At 45.3% G+C, this 21,941-nt stretch overlaps 1 protein-coding gene across 1 annotated transcript in view; it reads left to right on the plus strand.

The window, feature by feature from the left end:
* The window catches only part of LOC136330210 (carcinoembryonic antigen-related cell adhesion molecule 1-like), a 34,354-nt gene extending 24,519 nt beyond the window's left edge, over positions 1-9,835 (plus strand). The window contains 2 exon segments of the mRNA XM_066266701.1: positions 8,446-8,724; positions 9,681-9,835. Coding sequence (XP_066122798.1) covers positions 8,446-8,724; positions 9,681-9,835 — 434 coding nt within the window.
* Positions 9,836-21,941: the final 12,106 nt, after the last annotated feature.

The raw sequence follows: 21,941 nt of genomic DNA on the forward strand, positions 1-21,941 counted from the left end.
TATTAAATCGAGTTGATCTAGTATGTCCTTTAAGTCTGCTGTTTCTTTGTTAATTTTCTTTCTTGAGGATCTATCTAGTGATGTTAGTGGGGTATTGAAATCCCCTACTATTATAGTATTGCTGTTGATCTCTCCCTTTAAATACATCAAAGTCTGCTTTATATATTTAGGTGCTCCTATATTAGGTGTGTAGATATTTATAATGGTTATATCTTCCTGTTGGATTGCTCCCTTTATCATTATGTAGTGACCTTCTTTATATCTTTTAAAGTCCATTTTGTCTGATATAAATATTGCTACCCCAGCTTTTTTTTATTTCCATTTGCATGAAATATTTTTTTCCATCCACTTATCTTCAGTCTATGTGCATCTTTTTTTTTAAGGTGTGTTTCTTGTAGACAGCATATGTATGGGTCCTGTTTTCTTATCCACGCAGCTACCTTATGTCTTTTGATCAGATCATTTAATCCATTTACATTTAAGGTTATTATTGATATGTAATTGTTTATTGCCATTTTATTCTTTAAAATTGTATTCCTCTTTTGCTATATTCTTTTTCTCCTTTGATCTGTTTACAACAGGCCCCTTAGCATTTCTTGCAGCCTTGGTTTGGTTGTAGTGAATTCCTTGAGGTTTGTTTTTTTTTGTCTGGAAAGCTTTTTATTTCTCCTTCAATTTTAAACGATAGCCTTGCTGGATAAAGTAGTCTTGGTTGTAGGCTCTTGTTCTGCATTACTTTGAATATTTCTTGCCATTCCCTTCTGGCCTCAAGTGTTTCTGGCATCCTTATGGGGGCTCCTTTGTAGGTGATAGTCTTTTTTTCTCTAGCAGCTTTTAATATTTTCTCTTTATCATTTAGCTTTGGTATTTTAATTATGATGTGTCTTGGTGTTGATTTCTTTGGGTTTCTCCTTAATGGAGTTCTCTGTGCTTCCTGAACATGTGAGATGTTTTCCTGCCTTAATTGAGGGAAGTTTTCAGCTATGATATGCTTTAACAAAGTCTCTATCCCTTGTTCCTTCTCTTCTTCAGGAACCCCTATGATGCGAATGTTATTTCTCTTCATGTTGTCACAGAACTCTCTTAGAGTTTCCTCAGAATTTTTGAGTGTCTTTTCTTTTTTCTGCTCTGCTTCCGTGCCTTTATTTTTTATTTTTTATTTTTTCATTTTTCTGAAGCTAGAAACAGGGAGAGACAGTCAGACAGACTCCCGCATGCGCCCGCCCGGGATTCACTCGGCACGCCCACCAGGGGCGACGCTCTGCCCACCAGGGGGCAATGCTCTGCCCATCCTGGGCGTCGCCATGTTGCAACCAGAGCCACTCTAGCGCCTGAGGCAGAGGCCACAGAGCCATCCCCAGCGCCCAGGCCATCTTTGCTCCAATGGAGCCTTGGCTGCGGGAGGGGAAGAGAGAGACAGAGAGGAAAGCGCAGCAGAGGGGTGGAGAAGCAAATGGGCACTTCTTCTGTGTGCCTTGGCCGGGAATCAAACCCGGGTCCTCCGCACGCTAGGCCGACGCTCTACCGCTGAGCCAACCGGCCAGGGCCCGTGCCTTTATTTATCATGTCCTCTAACTCGCTGACTCAATTCTCAGCTTCACCCATCCTGCTTTTAATTCCTTCCATTGTGTTCTTCATTTGTGATATTGTATTTGTCATTTCTGACTGATTCTTTTTTATAATTTCAATGTCCGTTTTTATATTTGCTCTCTCTTTATTTAGGTGTTCATAATGACCATCTATTGTTGTTCTAATATCTTTGAGCATCCTAATAATCATTATTTTAAACTCTGCATCTGGTAATTTGGTTATATCTGTTTCATTCAGGTCCTTTTCTGGGGATTTCTCTTGACTTATTTTTGTTGCATTTCTCTGCCTTTTCATCTTCTCTGTATAAAAGAAGGTCTTGGCCACTGGAGTCCACTGGGTGTAGCCTCTGTTCCCTAGGTATGATCTGTCTGCAGGCCCGCCACCCCCTCTGCTGGCGCTGCATAGGGCGTTTGAGTATGGGCATTGCCAGTGCCTGCCCAGTGGGGCTGTTGCTGTGATTTCCACCTTTCCTTCACGGGGTGGCTGTGATCATGTGCTCGGGTGTACAAGCTTTGGTGGCCTTGGCCTTTGCCCCACCCCCGTGGGTGGTGTTATGCTCAGCTGAGGTCAGTGGCAGCACCTTTGCTCAGTTGCGGGTCTCTGCCTGTTTCCAGGCTTCCGCCTCACCCTTGCAGGAGGAGCCCACTCATGGGACGGCTGCAAGCCTTGGCTCCACAGGCCAGGCGGGACTGCATGCCCATGCTCAGTAGCAGGTCTCTGCCTGTTCTGGGCTTTTGGCTCCACCCCCGTGGGAGGAGCCGGCTCCCAAGTCAGGCCACAAGCCTCGGTTCCACGGGCAGGGCAACGCTGTGCTCCTGCGCCCTTGCTCAAGGGCCGGTCTCCACCCTTTCTGGGGTTCCTTCCCTTCTCCCACAGGCTGGATTACAGGCGGCCCGCAGCTGGCTTGACCACTTTTGTATGCCCCCTCCTCCCCAGCCGGGCAAAACTGAGCTCACACCTGGGCCCAGTGGTGGACACCCAGCTTCCACCCTTGCCAACAGAACCACACTTCCGCGTCCTGCCACCACCTGCCCTTGGGCGAGCCCTCAGCCGTGTGAATGGGCGCACTGCAGCTCAGACCCTAAGACTCACTACTGTAGCCCTGAAAGCTCCCTCCTTCTAAACATCTCTGCTCTGGGTGCCGCAAGAGAGCTTGTTTGGCTGGTGTCCTGCTTCCCTTTGCTGGTATTGCTGTTTCCAGGGGAAATATTCACTTCAGATTTGGGGAGTGACTCATCCCAGGGGTTAGGGTGGCTGTCTCCCAAAATGTTTCTCCCTGTGCCTCCTAGATTACACTCTCTTCCTGCTACTCTGGTCCTCTCCTCTCTCCCCATTCCCTGGAGCCCCAGGTGAGTGGTTGTGAGAGAGGTGTTCTGCGTGATCCCTCTAAGAAGAATCCTGGGTCTGAGAAATCAGTCTCTTTCTCACAAACAGTATCCTGTCTTGTTTCCAGCTAAATACTGTCCATACACCTCTTCTAGGCTCTGGGGCTGCAGGCTGGGGTTTTGTTCCTGGGATTCAGGACCCTCCCCTCTCTGCTAAACTCACTTCCCACCACGCAAGTCTCTTCCGGCTGCTGTTCGCTCCGCTTTTCCTACCAGTCTCAGTGTGGCTTCTTCAGTGTTCCTTGGTTGAAGAGTCCTCTTAGTTTAGTCCAAAGTTCATTTTTCCAGATGATAGTTCTTAAAATTAGATTGTAATCCACTTTGGTTCTGGCAGGTGAGAGTTGGTACATCCGCCTACTCCATCGCCATCATGACTTCTCGGCAAACTGGTCCTTAAAATGGCACTTGTAGTCTGACCTGGCAGTGGCACAGTGGATAGAGCATCGGACTGGGATGCCGAGAACCCAGGTTTGAGACCCCGAGGTCACCAGCTTGAGTGCAGGCTCATCTGGTTTGAGCAAAAGCTCACCGGCTTAGACTCAAGGCTGCTGGCTCGAGTAAGGGGTTACTCAGTCTGCTGAAGGCCTGTGGTCAAGGCACATATGAGAAAGCAATCAATGAACAACTAAGGTGTCACAATGCGCAACGAGGGACTGATGATTGATGCTTCTCATCTCTTCATTCCTGTCTGTCCCTGTCTATCCCTCTCTCTGACTCTCTCTCTCTGTCTCTGTAAAAAAAAATGGCACTTGTAATCAAGGTTCTCTTTAAGGTGGGCACCTGGGCAGCCGCCCAATGTGGAAATCACTAATTCACATTCCTTACTCTTTTTTTTTTTTTTTTTCATTTTTCTGAAGCTGGAAACAGGGAGAGACAGTCAGACAGACTCCCGCATGCACCCGACCGGGATCCACCTGGCACGCCCACCAGGGGGCGATGCTCTGCCCATCCTGGGTGTCACCATGTTGTGACCAGAGCCACTGTAGCGCCTGAGGCAGAGGCCACAGAGCCATCCCCAGCGCCCGGGCCATTTTGCTCCAATGGAGCTTTGGCTGCGGGAGGGAAGAGAGAGACAGAAAGGAAAGCGCGGCAGAGGGGTGGAGAAGCAAATGGGCGCTTCTCCTGTGTGCCCTGGCCAGGAATCGAACCCGGGTCCTCCTCACGCTAGGCCGAGGCTCTACCGCTGAGCCAACCGGCCAGGGCTCCTTACTCTTTTTTAACATTCACCTGCCCTACAGAGTATTCTAAGCACCTATAGTAATGTTCATTGTGAAAAAAATATGACAGAATTATGCTTGTGATACTTATTTATTCATTTCATAAAACTCACTATACCTTTGATAAAATACTACATCTTAATTCCCTCACGTTTGTTACTTTAGTAGAAAGTGAGTACACCAATCAAGAAGCAATATGGAATTATCTTAAATAACAGCTTTACTGTTTTTTGTCAGGTATTATTTAATATTTTTTCATTAATATTTTAAAACTCTTATAACAAATCTAGTTTTGTGTACCTCTTTTATTGTTCTTATTCAAGTATTAAATGCATGAAATAATAAACTACTTTTTGGTATATCCTTTTTTATACTTAAAACGGTCATTAGGGCAGAGAATCCATTGTTAAATTATTTGAATCGCACCACTGTGCACACTTGACAGATAGATAGATTCATCCATGAAGTCCCTTTTATGGGACAGAAGGAGCAGTGCCACGAATTTCTAGTTTATGGAGGAGACTAAGATTACCGGCCTTTTGTTAAAATCATACCTACTCTTCAGTGACTTCCTTTCTTCTCTGTGATACTCAATCCACAGGCCAGGAAGTGAAAGTCCTACTCAGATTTAAAAATTCTTTAGATTGGAACTTCTCCAGCTCCTAAAGTGCTGGTTGGGTTGTTCTTATTCTCTAATAAATTCACTAGTGAACAATTTTTTTCATTTTTTGTTGCATGAGGTTTTAGAACTGTTTCTGTATATTTCTGCATCACTGATTCCAAATCTAAAATCTGTTTTTTGGTGCATGCTCTAGTTTTTATGCAATTTTAATTTCTTTTTGTTACAGTTAATGGCACTCATTGGTTTTTAAATTGGAGGTAAAGTGCAACAACTCTTGGATTGAACATAATCACAAGGCAATTAATGTTTTACAAACATCACTTTTACATAATTGTAGTTGCTTTTATTTTTTATTTTTTTTATTTTTGTATTTTTCTGAAGCTGGAAACAGGGAGAGACAGTCAGACAGACTCCCGCATGCGCCTGACCGGGATCCACCTGGCACGCCCACCAGGGGCGAGGCTCTGCCCACCAGGGGGCGATGCTCTGCCCCTCCGGGGCGTCGCTCTGCCGCAACCAGAGCCACTGTAGCACCTGAGGCAGAGGCCACAGAGCCATCCCCAGCGCCCGGGCCATCTTTGCTCCAATGGAGCCTCGGCTGCGGGAGGGGAAGAGAGAGACAGAGAGGAAGGAGGGGGTGGGGGTGGAGAAGCAAATGGGCGCTTCTCCTATGTGCCCTGGCCGGGAATCAAACCCAGGTCCCCTGCACGCCAGGCCGATGTTCTACCGCTGAGCCAACCGACCAGGTGTAGTTGTTTTTAAATGTTAAACATTATTATCTGAGCCTGACCAGGTGGTGGCACAGTGGATAGAGCATTGGACTGGGATACAGAGGACCCAGGTTTGAGACCTGAGGTCGCCAGCTTGAGCGCAAGTTCATCTGGTTTGAGCAAAGCTCACCAGCTTGAGCCCAAGGTCACTGGCTCAAGCAAAGGGTCACTCAGTCTGTTGTAGCCCCCTGGTCAAGGCACATATGAGAAAGCAATCAATGAACAACTAAAATGCTGCAATGAAGAATTGATGCTTCTCATCTCTCTCCCTTCCTGCTTGTCCCTCTCTCTGACACTCTCTGTCACAAAATAAATAAATAAATAAAATTTTAAAAAGAAAAAAAATTATTATCTGATAAAAACACCCTCTTATTTTGTTTTAAGATTGAATCATGGCTTCTTCAAGTAGGCATAAATGTAAGAATAGTCCTGACACCTTCTGTTATATATGTGGCTGTTACACACTTCGTCAATATTTCATCATTTGTGACACGTGCATATATTGCCTATTTTCAAGTTCCCCTTGGCAGTCAAAACAAGAATTGGGCTCCTCATATTGTGTGTCATCATTGTGAGGAAATGCTTCATGCCTGGACAAAAGAAAAACACGAAGGAATGCCTTTTGGTATTCCCATGGTTTGGCGTGAACCTAAGGACCACAGCAGTGACTGTTATTTCTGTCTGATCCATACAAGGGGCATCGGCAAGAAAAAATGGCATATGATCGCATATCCTAATATTCCTTCAGCAATACGACCTACCCCACACTAGGAGACACTCCCAGTTCCAGTTTTCAATGGTTTTATTTCTTCTAAGGATAAAGAAAGTGAACATGGTGATCAAGAGTATTTTGATAAGATGCATGAAGAAATGGTAGTAGAATCTGAAGGGTCTTCTTCTGATGCCAAGTAGTCATTAACCCCTCAGCAGTTTAGCCAACCTGAATTGAATGACTTAGTAAGAATGACATAAAAATTGTACTTGACTTTCTGAAGTATGGGGAGCATAACTGGATCATTTGTGTGGATCTTAAAATGGTAAATTTCTTGCTAGGACAACAAAGAGGTTTCACAAAGTATCCTTGCTTTCTGTGTTTGTGGGACAGCCAAGCTCAGGGGAAACACTGGACACAGAAGGAGTGGCCAAAACATGAAGCTCTGGAAGTAGGGATGCAAAATATTGTGAATAAACCTGTAGCTAATCGAGACAGGATCATTTTCTCCCACTTCACATCAAATGGCTTAATGAAGCAGTTTGTTCATTCAGACTTTGAAGAGAGAAAGTGAATGCTTTCAACATATTATTTCTACTTTTCCTGCCTTGTTTTTTGAGAAAATAAAAGCAGGTATATTCAATGGACCTCAAATTCAAACCCTCATACGTGATGAAGAATTTGCCAGGAAGACGAATAAGGAGGAGAAAGCAGCATGGCAGTCTTTTGTGGCAGTTACAAAGAACTTTCTTAGCAACAAAAAAGCAGAAAACTATTAACTTCTGGTTCAAAGAATGCTGTTGGCTTTCTGCGACATTGGATGTAATATGAGCATTGTTTCACTTCCTGAACAGTCACCTTGATAAGTTTCCCAAAAATCTTGGAGCTGTTAGTGATGAGCAGACTACTGCTGGAGCATCAAACGAGACTGTCCTCAACAAGTACACAAACACAAGAGCTACAAACGCAAATTTTTGCCTGAATAGAATTTAAATAAGTTTTGTGCAAATTTTATGATTAAAATAAGTTTTTAATTTTGAAATTGTAGACAAATTCTGATGCAATCATATCTTTTAGTGTATTAGTGTATTTACTGCATTATATAAATTATTATATTTTCACAAAGATGATGCCCAAGAAGACATTCTACTTCATTATGTTAAACTAAATGTTGAAAATTTTACAATAAGATGAAAACCTAAAATCTTGAATTGAAAAAAAAAATGTAGTTTGCAGAGAAAAACTAATGTCAGAGTTGAGATCAGCACTCTCGAATTAGGTAAGAACAAGTGTTTTTGTGGATGCAACAAAAATTTTGTTCCCCAGTGTATTTAACAAAAGGGAAATGCCTTCCCATCTCTATGTATGGCCACCAATCAAGAGGGGGGTCTGACTTTCTAGAAATTCACAGGAAGCTCTAGGAAAGAATCACACAAAAGTCAATGGGGCCCTGGCCAGTTGGCTCAGCGGTAGAGCGTCAGCCTAGTGTGCGGAGGACCCGGGTTCGATTCCCGGCCAGGGCACACAGGAGAAGCGCCCATTTGCTTCTCCACCCCTCTGCCACGCTTTCCTCTCTGTCTCTCTCTTCCCCTCCTGCAGCCAAGGCTCCATTGGAGCAAAGATGGCCCGGGCGCTGGGGATGGCTCTGTGGCCTCTGCCTCAGGCGCTAGAGTGGCTCTGGTCACAACATGGCGACACCCAGGATGGGCAGAGCATTGCCCCCTGGTGGGCAGAGCTTCGCCCCCTGGTGGGCGTGCTGGGTGGATCCCGGTCGGGCACATGCGGGAGTCTGTCTGACTGTCTCTCCCTGTTTCCAGCTTCAGAAAAATGAAAAAAAAAAAAAAAGTCAATGGGTAAAAAAATTCCACCAGGTGATGAGGATGCTGGACATGTGGGCTGAGAGGAGGTTCCGATGCTAATACTCCAGATGCCCAGAGAGACAGGTCAGGGGTCATCCTGAGGTAATCTAGAGGTAAGAGGGGGAGATATGGTTCTATCATTATAGATTGTCACCTGAACAGAGATACTTGTCCTGAAGAGGTGAGGGTCATCCTCTGGTGACCACTACAGCGCTCGCTGGGACTGTGAGTGGCTGAGATCTCTGAGGAAGGAGCCGTCTCGGTCAGTCACCTCCTCTGTGTCTTCACAGAGCCTGTGGGGAAGCCCTCCATCCAAGCCAGGAACAACACAGTCACAGAGCATAAGGACACCGTGGTCCTCACCTGTCTCACAAATGACACGGGGATCTCCATCGGGTGGATCTTCAATAACCAGAGTCTGCGGCTCACGGAGAGGATGAAGCTGTCCCAGGGCAACAGCACCCTCACCATCGACCCCGTCGGGAGGGAGGATGCTGGGGATTATCAGTGTGAGGTCTCCAACCCCGTCAGTTCCAGCAAAAGTGACCCCTTCAGGCTGGGCGTGCTTTGTACATGACCCTCGACCTCTCCCACTTGCTCCCTTGTATATTTCACAGGTGGGGGGTGAGATGGATGAAAGCCTTGAGGAGGTGGGAGCCTCCTTTAGAGCTTGTAGAGCAACATGGGTAAGAACCTCAGAATTAGACTAATCTCATTGCCTCGGTTCTATGCACATGAGCTGTCTAACCTTGGGTGGGACTCTCACCCCACTGAGCCCCGGTCCTTGTCTATAAACTGGAATAAAACAGCTCGGCCTTAGGACAGTTGCGAGGATGTTCATTTCGAGGTGAATAATATTAAAGCTCGTAGACTCAGTCATTAACAGTCAGGGCTCAGGACTATCAATTAGTGTTATTATTTTTATGAACATTGTTGTTATTAGCTGTAAAGTCAACCAGAACTTGGTGAAAATGTTGTTTATCATTTACTCGTTCTCTGGCCTCCAGTGATTTATTAAGCACTTTTTATCCCAGTGCTGTGGGGCTGCTCAGTGGGGGTGACAAGCCCGTCCCTCGTAGGGATGGAAGGATCAGATGACATGAACACAGAGTATTTCCCACCCTGCCTGGACCACTGAAAACAGTCAGCACATTCTTATTACTTACTAATCAGCTCCGAGTGACAGGTAAGGGCCTTCCTCTGAGACTGTCAATAGTGATGAAAAAGAGGAAACAGGAAAGAGACAAAATGTGAGAGGTAAAGAGGAACGAACAGCACACGGGAAGGTAGGTGTGAGAATACATGCAGAGTTAGAGCAAAGGGAAGGTTTCAAATGTGAAATACGGGAAATGATGCAACCAGCCGGCAGGGGCTGTGGGAGGTAACGTGATGACCACACTCCCAGACTGCAGACGACTGGGTGACGGTCCCTTGCTCCCTGGCAGGCCTACCCCCTCCACGGCCCCTTGTGGTTTCCCCTGATGGACTTGGGCTTTCTCCTGTCCCCTTTCCCTTCTCCTTTCAGCAGAAAATAACTTCACTGGCTGCACTGTGGGGACCATCACTGGCACCATGACTGGCGCCCCTGTCCTGGTGGTGCTGGGGTATTTCCTGTACCTCAAGAGGACTAGAAGGCACGATGGCATTTCCTTCACCACGACCCCTCCCCGCCCAGGCTAACCCCAAGCTTGCTCCAGGCCAGAAGGGATTCTGGGCTGGCTCTCTGTGACCTCCCAACTTCCTCATGGATGTTCCTAACTCACCCTATCCAGCTCCTCCCTCACCAGCTGCTGCCAGGGCAGCCTCCTTAACAGTGCACTCATCTAGAAGTTAGGCACAATTAAGGAGCTGTCCCCTCCAGATGGCCGATGGCCAATGGTCGGTTCGCTCCACTCACCTGCAGCGAGGCCGGCAGGTAGGAAGTGCTCAGTAAGGCGCCTCCTCTTGTTTATCTCAATCGACCCTCCCTCAAGGGGAAGGTGCTGCTGCCTCAGGATCTGAAGGTCCTCCTGGCCAAGGTCACACAGCTGAGGGTGGCTGAGTCTGGACTGGTCGGCTGGGGTCAATTGCCGCCACATGGCCAGTTTGGTCACCACAACCCTGGTGTGTGAGACAGGAGACCTGAGCCAGGACAGGACAGCAGATGCTGTACAGGTGTTCAGGCAGATGGAGACACAGGACAAGCCCCTGTCATGGTTTAGCTCCCGTGGCTTGAGGAGCAGGTCTGGCCAGAGCACAGCACCACATTCATCTAGATGCAACATGCCTGAGGCCGCCCAGGGGCCTGCACCCATGCTGGTCCTGCTTCCCCTGAGGCCTTGACCTCTCCACTTAGTCAGACCCTCGGGGTTGATTCCTGTCCTGGGTCCTCGGTCCTTTCCCTGATAAGAGGACCCCACCTGCCTGTGAATCCTTCCCCTGTTGGCTCAGGTCAGCCTTGGATTCTTAAGGCCTTGCCTCCGTCCCCCTCTTCGGAGCCCTCCCCCTCCTAAAGAGTGGAGAGAGGTCCCCCCCTCTGCTGGGATAGGCGCTCCTCCTTATTCCCTGTTGTGACACCAGAGTGTCCCCTGTCCCCTCACAAATAAGTCCGACCTTTCCTGGGACCGGTGACACACACGGTCTCAGAGAACACTGAACCCCAGTGCCCCCCACCCCACCCCAGTGAGTGTTTGTTCGGCCTGGGAGCACTGGAGCCCCTGGGTCTGCCCCACAGTGTCCACTCCCGCCTGTCCCTCCTTGGGCTCTGACCCTTCCCTGGGCTTCAAGAGGGGTTCTCATCAAGCTCCCAGCAGAAGGACCCCAACTCGCCGACCAACTCTGACCTGTAGGGCTGTGTCATGTGTCACCACCTCACCCTCCTTGGACCCTGAAATGGCCAGAGGGTGAGAAGCTCTTTCACCTCTGGTTCTCGGAGCTAAAGAAACTTCACCCCCACTCCCAGGAGACCCGAGGACAGCCTCCTCACCCCCAGGTGTAACTGCTGTCTCTGCTCCCAGGCTAGGGTCCCTCTGGAAACTCAGCCTCCCTGGTAAGTCCCTTCGCTCCCATCCCTTTCCCCAAGGCCCCCACTGCACAGCCTCAGGGCAGCGCAGCATCCAACCTCGCAACACAGTACAGACCCCTACCCAGGACAGCCCCGTCCTGCCCTGGAGGGGGCACCCACCTCAGGGGCAGGACACCCCCACCCTGTCGTGAGTCTGCTCTGGTCCCCTTGGCCAGCCTGAGGAGAACCCTGGAGTCCAGTATAGAGTGGAGCGGGCGCCAGGAACATCAGTCAGGAGGCCTGCTAACAAGGGCGAGGGAGGAGCAGTATGGACTGAAATTGGGGTGCAGGGCTACAGCTGTGGAGACAGCTACTCAGGAGGCAAAGCTGTCACTTCTGTGGAGAAATGACACTCCCTTCCTGTCCTCCAATGCCCTCTCTCTCCCCACTACCCGGCCCCATGACAGCCCACCCCATCTACGAGGTGAGGTGTGGGCAATGAACATTCTGTCCTGAAAGTCCCAAGGGGCCCAGGATCTGCCCCCAGCCCAACCCTGGCTGTGCTCCCAGGTTCAGGAAATGGCGTTAAGTGAAAACAGAGGGCAGGGGGGATGGAGGCACCGAAGGACAGACACCTCCAGCACATTCAGGCCCCCTCAGTGCCTGCAGAATGCAGCACTTGTTCTGAGAAGGCCGCAGGGCTCAGAGGTCTCTTCTTTCTTTTGCAGGAATTACTAAATCCAAACACAGACATATACTGCTGGATCAACCCCAAAGCAGCTGTAACTTCTCAGTTCCTTCGGGACCTGCTCCTTCAGAGCTGTGGGGAAGGGATAACCTGAGACCCAGACCCTGTGGGGGTCAGGCCTGAGCCAGAGAACTAACTCTGGGTCCTGAGGATGTTCAGGGACCTGGGCCCGAGGTCAGGCCCCACCTGATGACTGGAGACCTGCCAGGTTTCCCTGAGTCCTGACAGACCAGAATAGAAGTTCTCATCTTCCAGAAAGCAGTCGGGCCAGTGAGCCAGCATGGACCACCCGAGTGATTGAAATAAAGAGGACCTTCCCCTCCTTTGCTCTTTTTTTCTATGAATAGGAACTTTTAGCAGAAATTCACCTGAAACTCTGCATGCTTTCTCTCCAGGGTCATGCAAGGAAAACTACCTCGAAACTAGCCCAGTCCCGCCTCTGTCCTCAGAAGAGAAGAATAGGCATGGGTGTGGAGATGGGAGGCATGGTGAAGGAAGAGCAGGGATGCGAGCAGCTGCGTCCCAGCCAGCAGAGCACTCAGCAGTTCTTACCAGGCCCCGGGCCAGGCAATGAACACCTCCCACCATTTTCCCCTTTGCACAGAGTAGCAGCCATCTTGTTTCCTCACAAAGATGAGCACATATCCTGGGTGGGCCCCTTCTGAGTCTCCCAGTGTCCTGTGTCCTTCCTTCTTCCTTACCCAGGCCCTGGTGGCCTCCACAAATAAACTTGCTTATCTCCAGATCCAGAATCCAGGGTGCTGGGCTCTGTCTATAAGTTTCTGCTGTGACCCAAAGGCTAACCCTCAGGACATCTTTACATCTGGGGGACACAGAGAGAGGCTTTTGGAGTAACCAAGGTGAGGAGGACCCAGGATTCCTGCCCTGAGTAAGGCCCTCCTTGGCATTACCCATGACCTCTAATCCCCTATTTTCCATCAGCTCCCACTTTTCTATTTGACATGGACCTCATTGAAACAGGCCTCTTTCCCACAGGTGAGCATCCAGGTCTTCCACCAAACTAACTCTCACCCAGGCTCCCCTGGTGCCAGGACGAATGTCTCCTCCTCCACCTGGGCCACAAGTCTCCTTTTATGCATGCCTCACCTGCAGCCCCCTCTACACACCTGGGCCAGCAGTTCTCACTGCTTTTCTGAGAGCCCACGATGGGTGCTGTTCCCATGTAGTTTCACTCGGATCAGGGTGTCCATGTTCGCACAGACGAAGCTGGTCCGCCACAGCAGCGCAGAGCCACAGTTCAAGAGGGTGTTCCACATTGCCCGAGCATTGCCTGTCATGAGGTGAGAGATAGTAAAAACCTTGAAAGTTTCACATTGTGATTTAGCTCTAACTCACTCCTTATCCCAATGCATACGAGGCTGGATAACACTAAATGATGCCTTTTGTTGGTTTTCCACGGCTGCTATAGAAAATTACCATAAACTCAGTGGAGTCAGACAACACAATCCAGGTGTCAAGGTCTTTCTGATGCCCTTGCCCTTTCAAGCTGTTAGAGGCACCTGCATCCCATGGCTTGTGGCCCCTCCTCATCTTCAAAGCTGGCAGCACAGCATCTTGAAGTCTCTGTGCTTGGCTTCCACCATCACGTCTCCTCCTCCAGCTCTGGCTCGCCTGCTTCCCTTGTAAGGGAGGCCCTGGTGGTTACAATGGGCCCACTCGCTGAACCACCATGATCTCCCAACCACATGATCTTTCATCTGTAAAGTTCTCTTTATCAGGTGACATATTCACAGATTCTAAGGACGAGACTGTGGACAGCGAGAGGGATGCTTGTTCCGACAACCACCTGTCTCCAGGCCTTGCTCATCATTTTCCTTCACCATAAACTGCTTGTGGGCAGCCTGCACTTGGTCACACTGACCATGGCGTCAGCTCCTGCAGTGATATCCACAACACCCTCATGTCCCCACGTGATGGAGACAGAGCCCATTTCACATTCCCGGCAGCCCTCTCCACCTCCTCCTCATTAGTAATGCTCATTGTTAAAATGTCAAAAAAAAGCAGACACAACTCACAGTTCCAAGATCACAACTCACAGGTCAGAAGCCGTAGTGCGTCGCAGTCAGCACCACAGACAGTCTGGGCAGTGCTCCTCCCTGGGGCTGCCGCAGGGCAGCCACAATGAGAAGGGGCTGCTGGAAAGGCCACTTGCTTCTGTTCTACATGGAAAGACACAGTGAGGGAAATGTTATAGGGATAACCCGGTTCTGCTCTAATTTATAAATCATGAACCCATTGCACTGTCTGGACATTAGTTGTTGGCGCTGCCCACATGGCCAAGTGCTGCTCCGACCTCTCAGGGAATCACCCTGCCCCTGAGGGTCAGGCCACTGCCTTGCCTACCACACAGAGGGGATGCTTCATGACTAACCTCTGACTCTCAGTGCCTGACCTTAGAAACGCACCCATCACCCAGCCTGGAGCACCCCTGAGCACAGCATTGTCTCCCTGAGCCCCAGCTGAGCCCCCAGGCACCAGGGTTGAGGGAGCTCCTGGACCACAGCTTCTCTAGGCCGAGTGCAGCCTTGCTGTGAAGTCCTTTTCCATTTTCCCATTCTTCCCAGAAGAGGGAATGATAATCACTGGAATAACTGGGACATAAGACCAATCTTCCAAGGTAGGACCCAACATCTGAGAACTTGTCTATCTGCCTGTGACCCCGCCCCCAGGAGAAGCTAAAACACTGGGACCCTCACAGTCACTTCCACCTTCCTCATCCTCAGCCTCACCCACAAAAACAATTCTGACCCTGAAGACTCAGCTCTGCCTTTCCCAGGGGGTTAGTTCTAGTCTGTCCACTCAGGGTACACATTATAAAGTCATCCATGTGCTCTTCATCATTTGTTTCCTTCTGCTTTGAGCTGAGTTCATTTTAATCATGGTTTTCTAGTTTCTTGTGGTCAGACCTTTGATCTTTGAGAAAAGTTCTCTTTTCTAACATAAGCATTCAGCTCTATCATTTTCCCTCTCAGCACTGCATAGGCTGCATCTCATTAATGGTGGGGGGGTATTTTTACGTAATGAATTTAATTTAAGTCTGTGTATTTTTTTATTTCCTTTAAGACTTCCTCTTTGACCCATAGATTTTTTTTTAATATTAATATTTTTTTTATTAAATTTAATGCAGTGACATTGATAAATCAGGGTACATATGTTGAGAGAAAATATCTCTAGATTATTTTGACATTTGATTGTGCTGTATACCCCTCCCCCAAAGTTAAATTGTCTTCTGTAACCTTCTATCTGGTTTTCTTTGTGCCCCTCCCCTCCCCTAACCCCTCTCTCCTTCTTCACCCCCTCCCCCAACCCCCCCCCCCCCCCGTTGCCATCACATTCTTGTTCATGTCTCTGAGTCTCATTTTTATGTCCCTTCTATGTATGGATTCATCTCAGTTTTTTTTCTGATTTACTTATTTCACTCCTTATAATGTTATCAAGGTACATCCATGTTATTGTAAATGATCCGATGTCATCATTTCTTATGGCTGAGTAGTATTCCATAGTATATATGTACCAAAGTTTTTTAATCCACTCGTCCTCTGACGGACACTTGGGCTGTTTCCAGATCTTCGCTATTGTGAACAATGCTGCCACAAACATGCGGGTGCATTTCTCCTTTTCGAGCCGTTCTATGGTGTCCTTGGGGTATATTCCTAAAAGTGGGATAGCTGGGTCAAAAGGCGGTTCAATTTTCAGTTTTTTGAGGAATCTCCATACTGTTTTCCACAGTGGCTGCACCAGTCTGCATTCCCACCAGCAGTGCAGGAGGGTCCCCTTTTCTCCACATCCTCGCCAGCACTTATTCTGTGTTGTTTTGTTGATAAGCGCCATTCTGACTGGTGTAAGGTGATATCTCATTGTGGTTTTAATTTGCATTTCTCTAATGATTAGTGATGTTGAGCATTTTTTCATATGCCTATTGGCCATCTGTATGTCCTCTTTGGAGAAGTGTCTATTCATCTCTTTTGCCCATTTTTGGATTGGGTTGTTTTTCTTCCTGGTGTTGAGTTTTACAAGTTCTTTATAAATTTTGGTTATTAACCCCTTATCAGACGTATTGTCAAATATGTTCTCCCATTGTGTAGTTTGTCTTTTTATTCTGTTCTTGTTGTCTTTAGCTGTGCAAAAGCTTTTTAGTTTGATATAGTCCCATTTGTTTATCCTGTCTTTTATTTCACTTCCCCGTGGAGATAAATCAGCAAATATATTGCTCCGAGAGATGTCGGAGAGCTTACTGCCTATGTTTTCTTCTAAGATGCTTATGGTTTCACGGCCTACATTCAAGTCTTTTATCCATTTTGAGTTTATTTTTGTGAGTGGTGTAAGCTGGTGATCTAGTTTCATTTTTTTGCAGGTAGCTGTCCAATTTTCCCAACACCATTTGTTAAAGAGGCTGTCTTTACTCCATTGTATTTCCTTACCTCCTTTGTCAAATATCAGTTGTCCATAGAACTGTGGGTTTATTTCTGGGTTCTCTGTTCTATTCCATTGATCTATATGCCTGTTCTTATGCCAGTACCAGGCTGTTTTGAGTACAATGGCCTTGTAGTATAACTTGATATCAGGAAGTGTGATACCTCCCACTTTATTCTTCTTTTTTAAGATTGCTGAGGCTATTCGTGTCCTTTTTTGGTTCCATATAAATTTTTGAAATATGTGTTCTATATCTTTGAAGTATGTCATTGGTATTTTAATTGGTATTGCATTGAATTTATAAATTGCTTTGGGTAATATAGACATTTTAATGATGTTTATTCTTCCTAACCATGAGCACGGTATATGCTTCCACTTGTTAGTATCTTCCTTGATTTCTTTTATCAATGTTTTGTAATTTTCCGAGTACAAGTCTTTAGTCTCCTTGGTTAAGTTTACTCCTAGGTACTTTATTTTTTTGGTTGTAATTGTGAAGGGGATTGTTTCCTTAATTTCTCTTTCTGACTGTTCATTGTTGGTGTATAAAAATGCTTCTGATTTCTGAGTATTGATTTTATATCCTGCCACTTTGCTGAATTTATTTATCAGGTCCAGTAGTTTTTTGACTGAGACTTTAGGGTTTTCTATATACAATATCATATCATCTGCAAATAATGATAGTTTTACTTCTTCTTTTCCAACTTGAATGCCTTTTATTTCTTCTTCTTGTCTGATTGCTGTGGCTAGGACTTCCAGGACTATGTTAAATAAGAGTGGTGAAAGGGGGCACCCCTGCCTTGTTCCTGATCTTAAGGGTATTGCTTTTAATTTTTGCCCATTGAGTATGATGTTGGCTGTGGGTTTCTCATAGATGGCTTTTATCATGTTGAGGTATGTTCCCTGTATTCCCACTTTGCTGAGAGTTTTGATCATGAATGGGTGCTGGATTTTATCAAATGCTTTTTCTGCATCTATTGAAATTATCATATGGTTTTTCTCCTTCTTTTTGTTTATGTGATGAATCACATTGATTGATTTACGAATATTGTACCAGCCTTGCCTCACCAGAATAAATCCCACTTGATCATGGTGTATGATTTTTTCCATATATTGTTGGATCCGGTTTGCTAATATTTTGTTGAGGATTTTAGCATCTATATTCATCAGAGATATTGGCCTATAATTTTCTTTCTTTGTGTGGTCTTTGCCTGGTTTTGGAATCAGAATTATGCTCGCCTCATAAAAGGAGTTTGGAAGTCTTCCTTCCTCTTGAATTTTTTGAAATAGTTTGAGAAGGATAGGAGTTAGTTCTTCTTTGAATATTTGGTAGAATTCCGTTGTGAAGCCATCGGGCCCTGGACTTTTCTTTGTTGGGAGTTTTTTGATAACTGTTTCGATCTCCTTTGGTGTAATTGGTCTGTTTAAGTTTTCTGATTCTTCCAGATTGATTTTTGGAAGATTGTACGTTTCAAGGAATTTGTCCATTTCATCTAGGTTGTCTAGTTTTTTGGCATACAGTTCTTCATAGTATTTTCTTACAATATTTTGTATTTCTGTTGTGTCAGTTCTTATTTCTCCTCTCTCATTTCTAATTTTATTTATTTGAGTCCTCTCTCTCTTTTTCTTGGTGAGTCTACTTAAAGGTGCATCAATCTTGTTTACCTTTTCAAAGAACCAGCTCCTAGTTTCATTGATCCTCTGTATTGTTTCTTTAACCTCTATGTCATTTATTTCTGCTCTGATCTTTATTATTTCCTTCCTTCTACTACATTTGGGCTTTACTTGCTGTTCTTTTTCTAATTCTTTTAGATGCAGGGTTAAGTTGTTTATTTGAGCTTTTTCTAGCTTCTGAAAGTGTGCCTGTAGTGCTATGAACTTCCCTCTCAGCACTGCTTTCGCTGTGTCCCATAAATTTTGAGTTGTTGTATGCTCATTGTCATTCGTTTCTAGGAATTTCTTTATTTCTTCTTTGATCTCATTCTTAATCCATTCATTATTTAACACCCTGCTATTTAGTTTCCATGTGTTTGAGAATTTTTGAGCTTTTCTGCTGTGATTCATTTCTAGTTTCATGCCGTTGTGATCGGAGAAAGTGCTTGATATGATTTCAGTCTTCTTAAATTTGTTGAGAGCACTTTTGTGCCCTAACATGTGGTCTATCCTAGAGAATGTACCATGAGCACTTGAAAAGAATGTATATTCTGCTGCTTTAGGGTGAAAGGTTCTGAAGATATCTATTAAATCGAGTTGATCTAGTGTTTCCAATAAGTCTGCTGTTTCTTTGTTAATTTTCTTTCTTGAGGATCTATCTAGTGATGTTAGTGGGGTATTGAAATCCCCTACTATTATAGTATTGCTGTTGATCTCGCCCTTTAAATCCATCAAAGTCTGTTTTATATATTTGGGTGCTCCTATATTAGGTGCATAGATATTTATAATAGTTATATCTTCCTGTTGGATTACTCCCTTTATCATTATGTAGTGGCCTTCTTTATCTCTTACTATATCCTTTGTTTTAAAGTCCAATTTGTCTGATATAAGTATTGCTACCCCAGCTTTTTTTTCATTTCCGTTTGCATGAAACATTTTTTTCCATCCTTTTACCTTCAATCTGTGTGTGTCTTTTGTTCTAAGGTGTGTCTCTTGTAGACAACATATGTATGGGTCCTGTTTTCTTATCCACGCAGCTACCCTATGTCTTTTGATTGGATCATTTAATCCATTTACATTTAAGGTTATTATTGATATGTAGTTGTTTATTGCCATTTTCTTCTTTAAAGTTGTATTCCTTTTTCTTTTTTTTTTTTCTGTATTCTTTTCCCACTTTATCTGTTTACACCAGGCCCCTTAATATTTCCTGCAGCATTGGTTTGGTTGTAATGAATTCCTTGAGTTGTTTTTTGTCTGGGAAGCTTTTTATTTCTCCTTCAATTTTAAACGATAGCCTTGCTGGATAAAGTAGTCTTGGTTGTAGGTTCTTGTTCTGCATTACTTTGAATATTTCTTGCCATTCCCTTCTGGCCTCAAGTGTTTCTGTTGAGAAGTCAGATGTCATCCTTATGGGGGCTCCTTTGTAGGTGATAACTTTTTTTTCTCTTGCAGCTTTTAATATTTTCTCTTTATCGCTTAGCTTTGGTATTTTAATTATGATGTGTCTTGGTGTAGGTTTCTTTGGGTTTCTCTTTAATGGAGTCCTCTGTGCTTCTTGGATTTGTGAGAGTTTCTCTTGCATTAATTTAGGGAAGTTTTCAGCTATGATATGATTGAACAAAGTCTCTATCCCTTGTTCTTTTTCTTCTTCTTCAGGAACCCCTATGATGCGGATGTTATTTCTCTTCATGTTGTCACAGAGCTCTCTAAGAGTTTCCTCTGACTTTTTGAGTCTTTTTTCTCTTTTCTTCTCTGCTTTCATGCCTTCATTCCAGTTGTCTTCTAACTCGCTGATTCGATCCTCTGCTCTATCTATCCTGTTTTTAATTCCTTCCATTGTGGTCTTTATTTCTGATATTGTATTTGTCGTCTCCAACTGATTCTTTTTTATACTTGCTATTTCTTTATTTAGGTTTTCAAACTCCCCCTCCATTGTTGTTCTAAGATCCCTAAGCATCCTTACAATCATTATTTTGAACTCCGCATCTGGAAGTTTGATTATTTCCATATCACTCAGTTCATCTCTCGAAAGTGTCTCTTGTGGTTTCATTTGGATTGCACTCCTTTGTTTTCTCATCTTTTTCTTCTTCTTTTTTTTTTATTTGTAGAGTTGATTGAGTCTAGGCTTGGTGTTATCTGCCTCCAGTTTTCAGTTGTGTTATTTTTAGGTCTTCGTGGGTTGGTATCAGCTATTATTTGTAATCCACTTTCGGATTTGGGCAGCTTTGAAGTCTTGATTTGTTTGTTTTCTTAACAGGTGATAGTCTTGTTAACTGATCTCAGCAGGGGGCTTCCTTGAAACTGTATCCAGGAATGCTGTGGGTGTAACCTGAGACGCTGAAGGTCTCTTCCTCCAACTAATCTCACTGGGGGCAGGGTTTTTTCTCTCAGCTTCAGTAGGGGGAGGTGTATCTCAGATCTCCATGGAGACCTGAGTTACTGCCCCTCCTCCCCACTTCTTGTTTTCAGCTGTGTCTTGTTTCGCTGATTGGAGCTGGATAGATGTCCGGAGATCTCTGATCCGGAAGCAATTCAGCTCTGTTTTGTGAAAGGTTCAGTCCCTCCCCCAGCTATGGCCGCCTCCAGCACGAATGAGTCAGCTTTTTTATTTTGTTTCTTGCATACCTTAGCCCCTCACAGTCTGTCCCTCTCCCTGTCTTTTCCACTTGGGAGATAAGCTGGTCTTTTCAACCCACCTTGCTCCCTGGTCGCCAGGTAAGTGGCTGTGAGCAGTAGTTTCTGCTCTTTTTCCTCTGTGAAATCCTCTCTGGGCTCTCAGCCTCACCCCCCTCCTTCCCTTCCTGTAAGCAGAGGAGATTCAGGCACTCCTTACCAGGATTATTGTGGCTTCCTCTTTGCTCCTTGGTTTTTGAGAGCTGTTCTTGCAGTTCAGTGTTGGTTTTTCATGCTGATTTTTTCTAAATTGATTTGTATTCCAGTTTGGTGTTGAGAGCTGGGTGTCTGTGCATCCGCCTACTCCGCTGCCATCTTCCTGGCATCTGAAGAGCTAGATTTTGATACTCACTTCGACCCATAGATTATTTAGAAATACAGTGTGTTGTTTACTTTCCAAATGTTTTAGATTCTCTTGTCATCTGTTTTTGATTTCTAGTTTGATTCTATTATTGTTGGAGAACATACTCTGTTTTTTTATTATTTTAAATCTGGTCCCATTTTAAATATGGCACCAAGCATAAGCAACAAAAAAGGATGACTTGGACATTCCTTACTTTTAAGGCTACTCTTTAAGGCTAGGTTGGCTAGCAAGAAATTCTCATAGTCTTTTATCAAAGAATTTATTTATTTTATCTTAACTTTTGAAGTATAATTAAAATGGATACAGAATTCATTGCTGACAGTTCTTTTCTCTCAGCACTTGAAAAATATTATGCCACTTTGTCCTAGTCTTTATGTTGCCACATTCAAAATCTACTGTCTCACTGCTTCTCAGCCTTTAGCATAAGATCAAGTGCAAAATCTACTGTCCCTTGACTCATAAATAGAAAGAGCCTGACCTGTGGTGGCACAGTGGGTAAAAGCGTCGGCCTGGAATGCTGAGGTCGCCAGTTCGAAACCCCAGGCTTGCCCGGTCAAGGCACATATGGGAATTGATGCTTCCTGCTCCTCCCTCTGTTCTTTCTATCTCTTTCCTCTCTCTGTCTCTTTCTCTCTGTGTGTCTCCTCTCTCTAAAAAAATGAATAAATAAAATGTAAAAAAAAAAAAAAAGAAAGCAGACTGACAGCTGTTGAGGGGGACAGGAGTGGCTGGCTGAGCGGGATAGAGAAATGGAGCAAAAGAGAGGGAAAAAACTACTGTCCTTTAAATTAGTGTACGTTAATAGGTAATGGGTTGTTTCTCTGGATTATTTTTTTCTTTTTGGAGAGAAAGGGACAGTGAAAGAGGGAGACAGGAGTGAGAGAGAGGGTGAGAAGCATCAACTTGTAGTTGTTTTCACTTTAGTTGTACATTG

The sequence above is a fragment of the Saccopteryx bilineata genome, chromosome 3 (assembly GCF_036850765.1).
Source record: "Saccopteryx bilineata isolate mSacBil1 chromosome 3, mSacBil1_pri_phased_curated, whole genome shotgun sequence".
NCBI lineage: Eukaryota > Metazoa > Chordata > Mammalia > Chiroptera > Emballonuridae > Saccopteryx > Saccopteryx bilineata.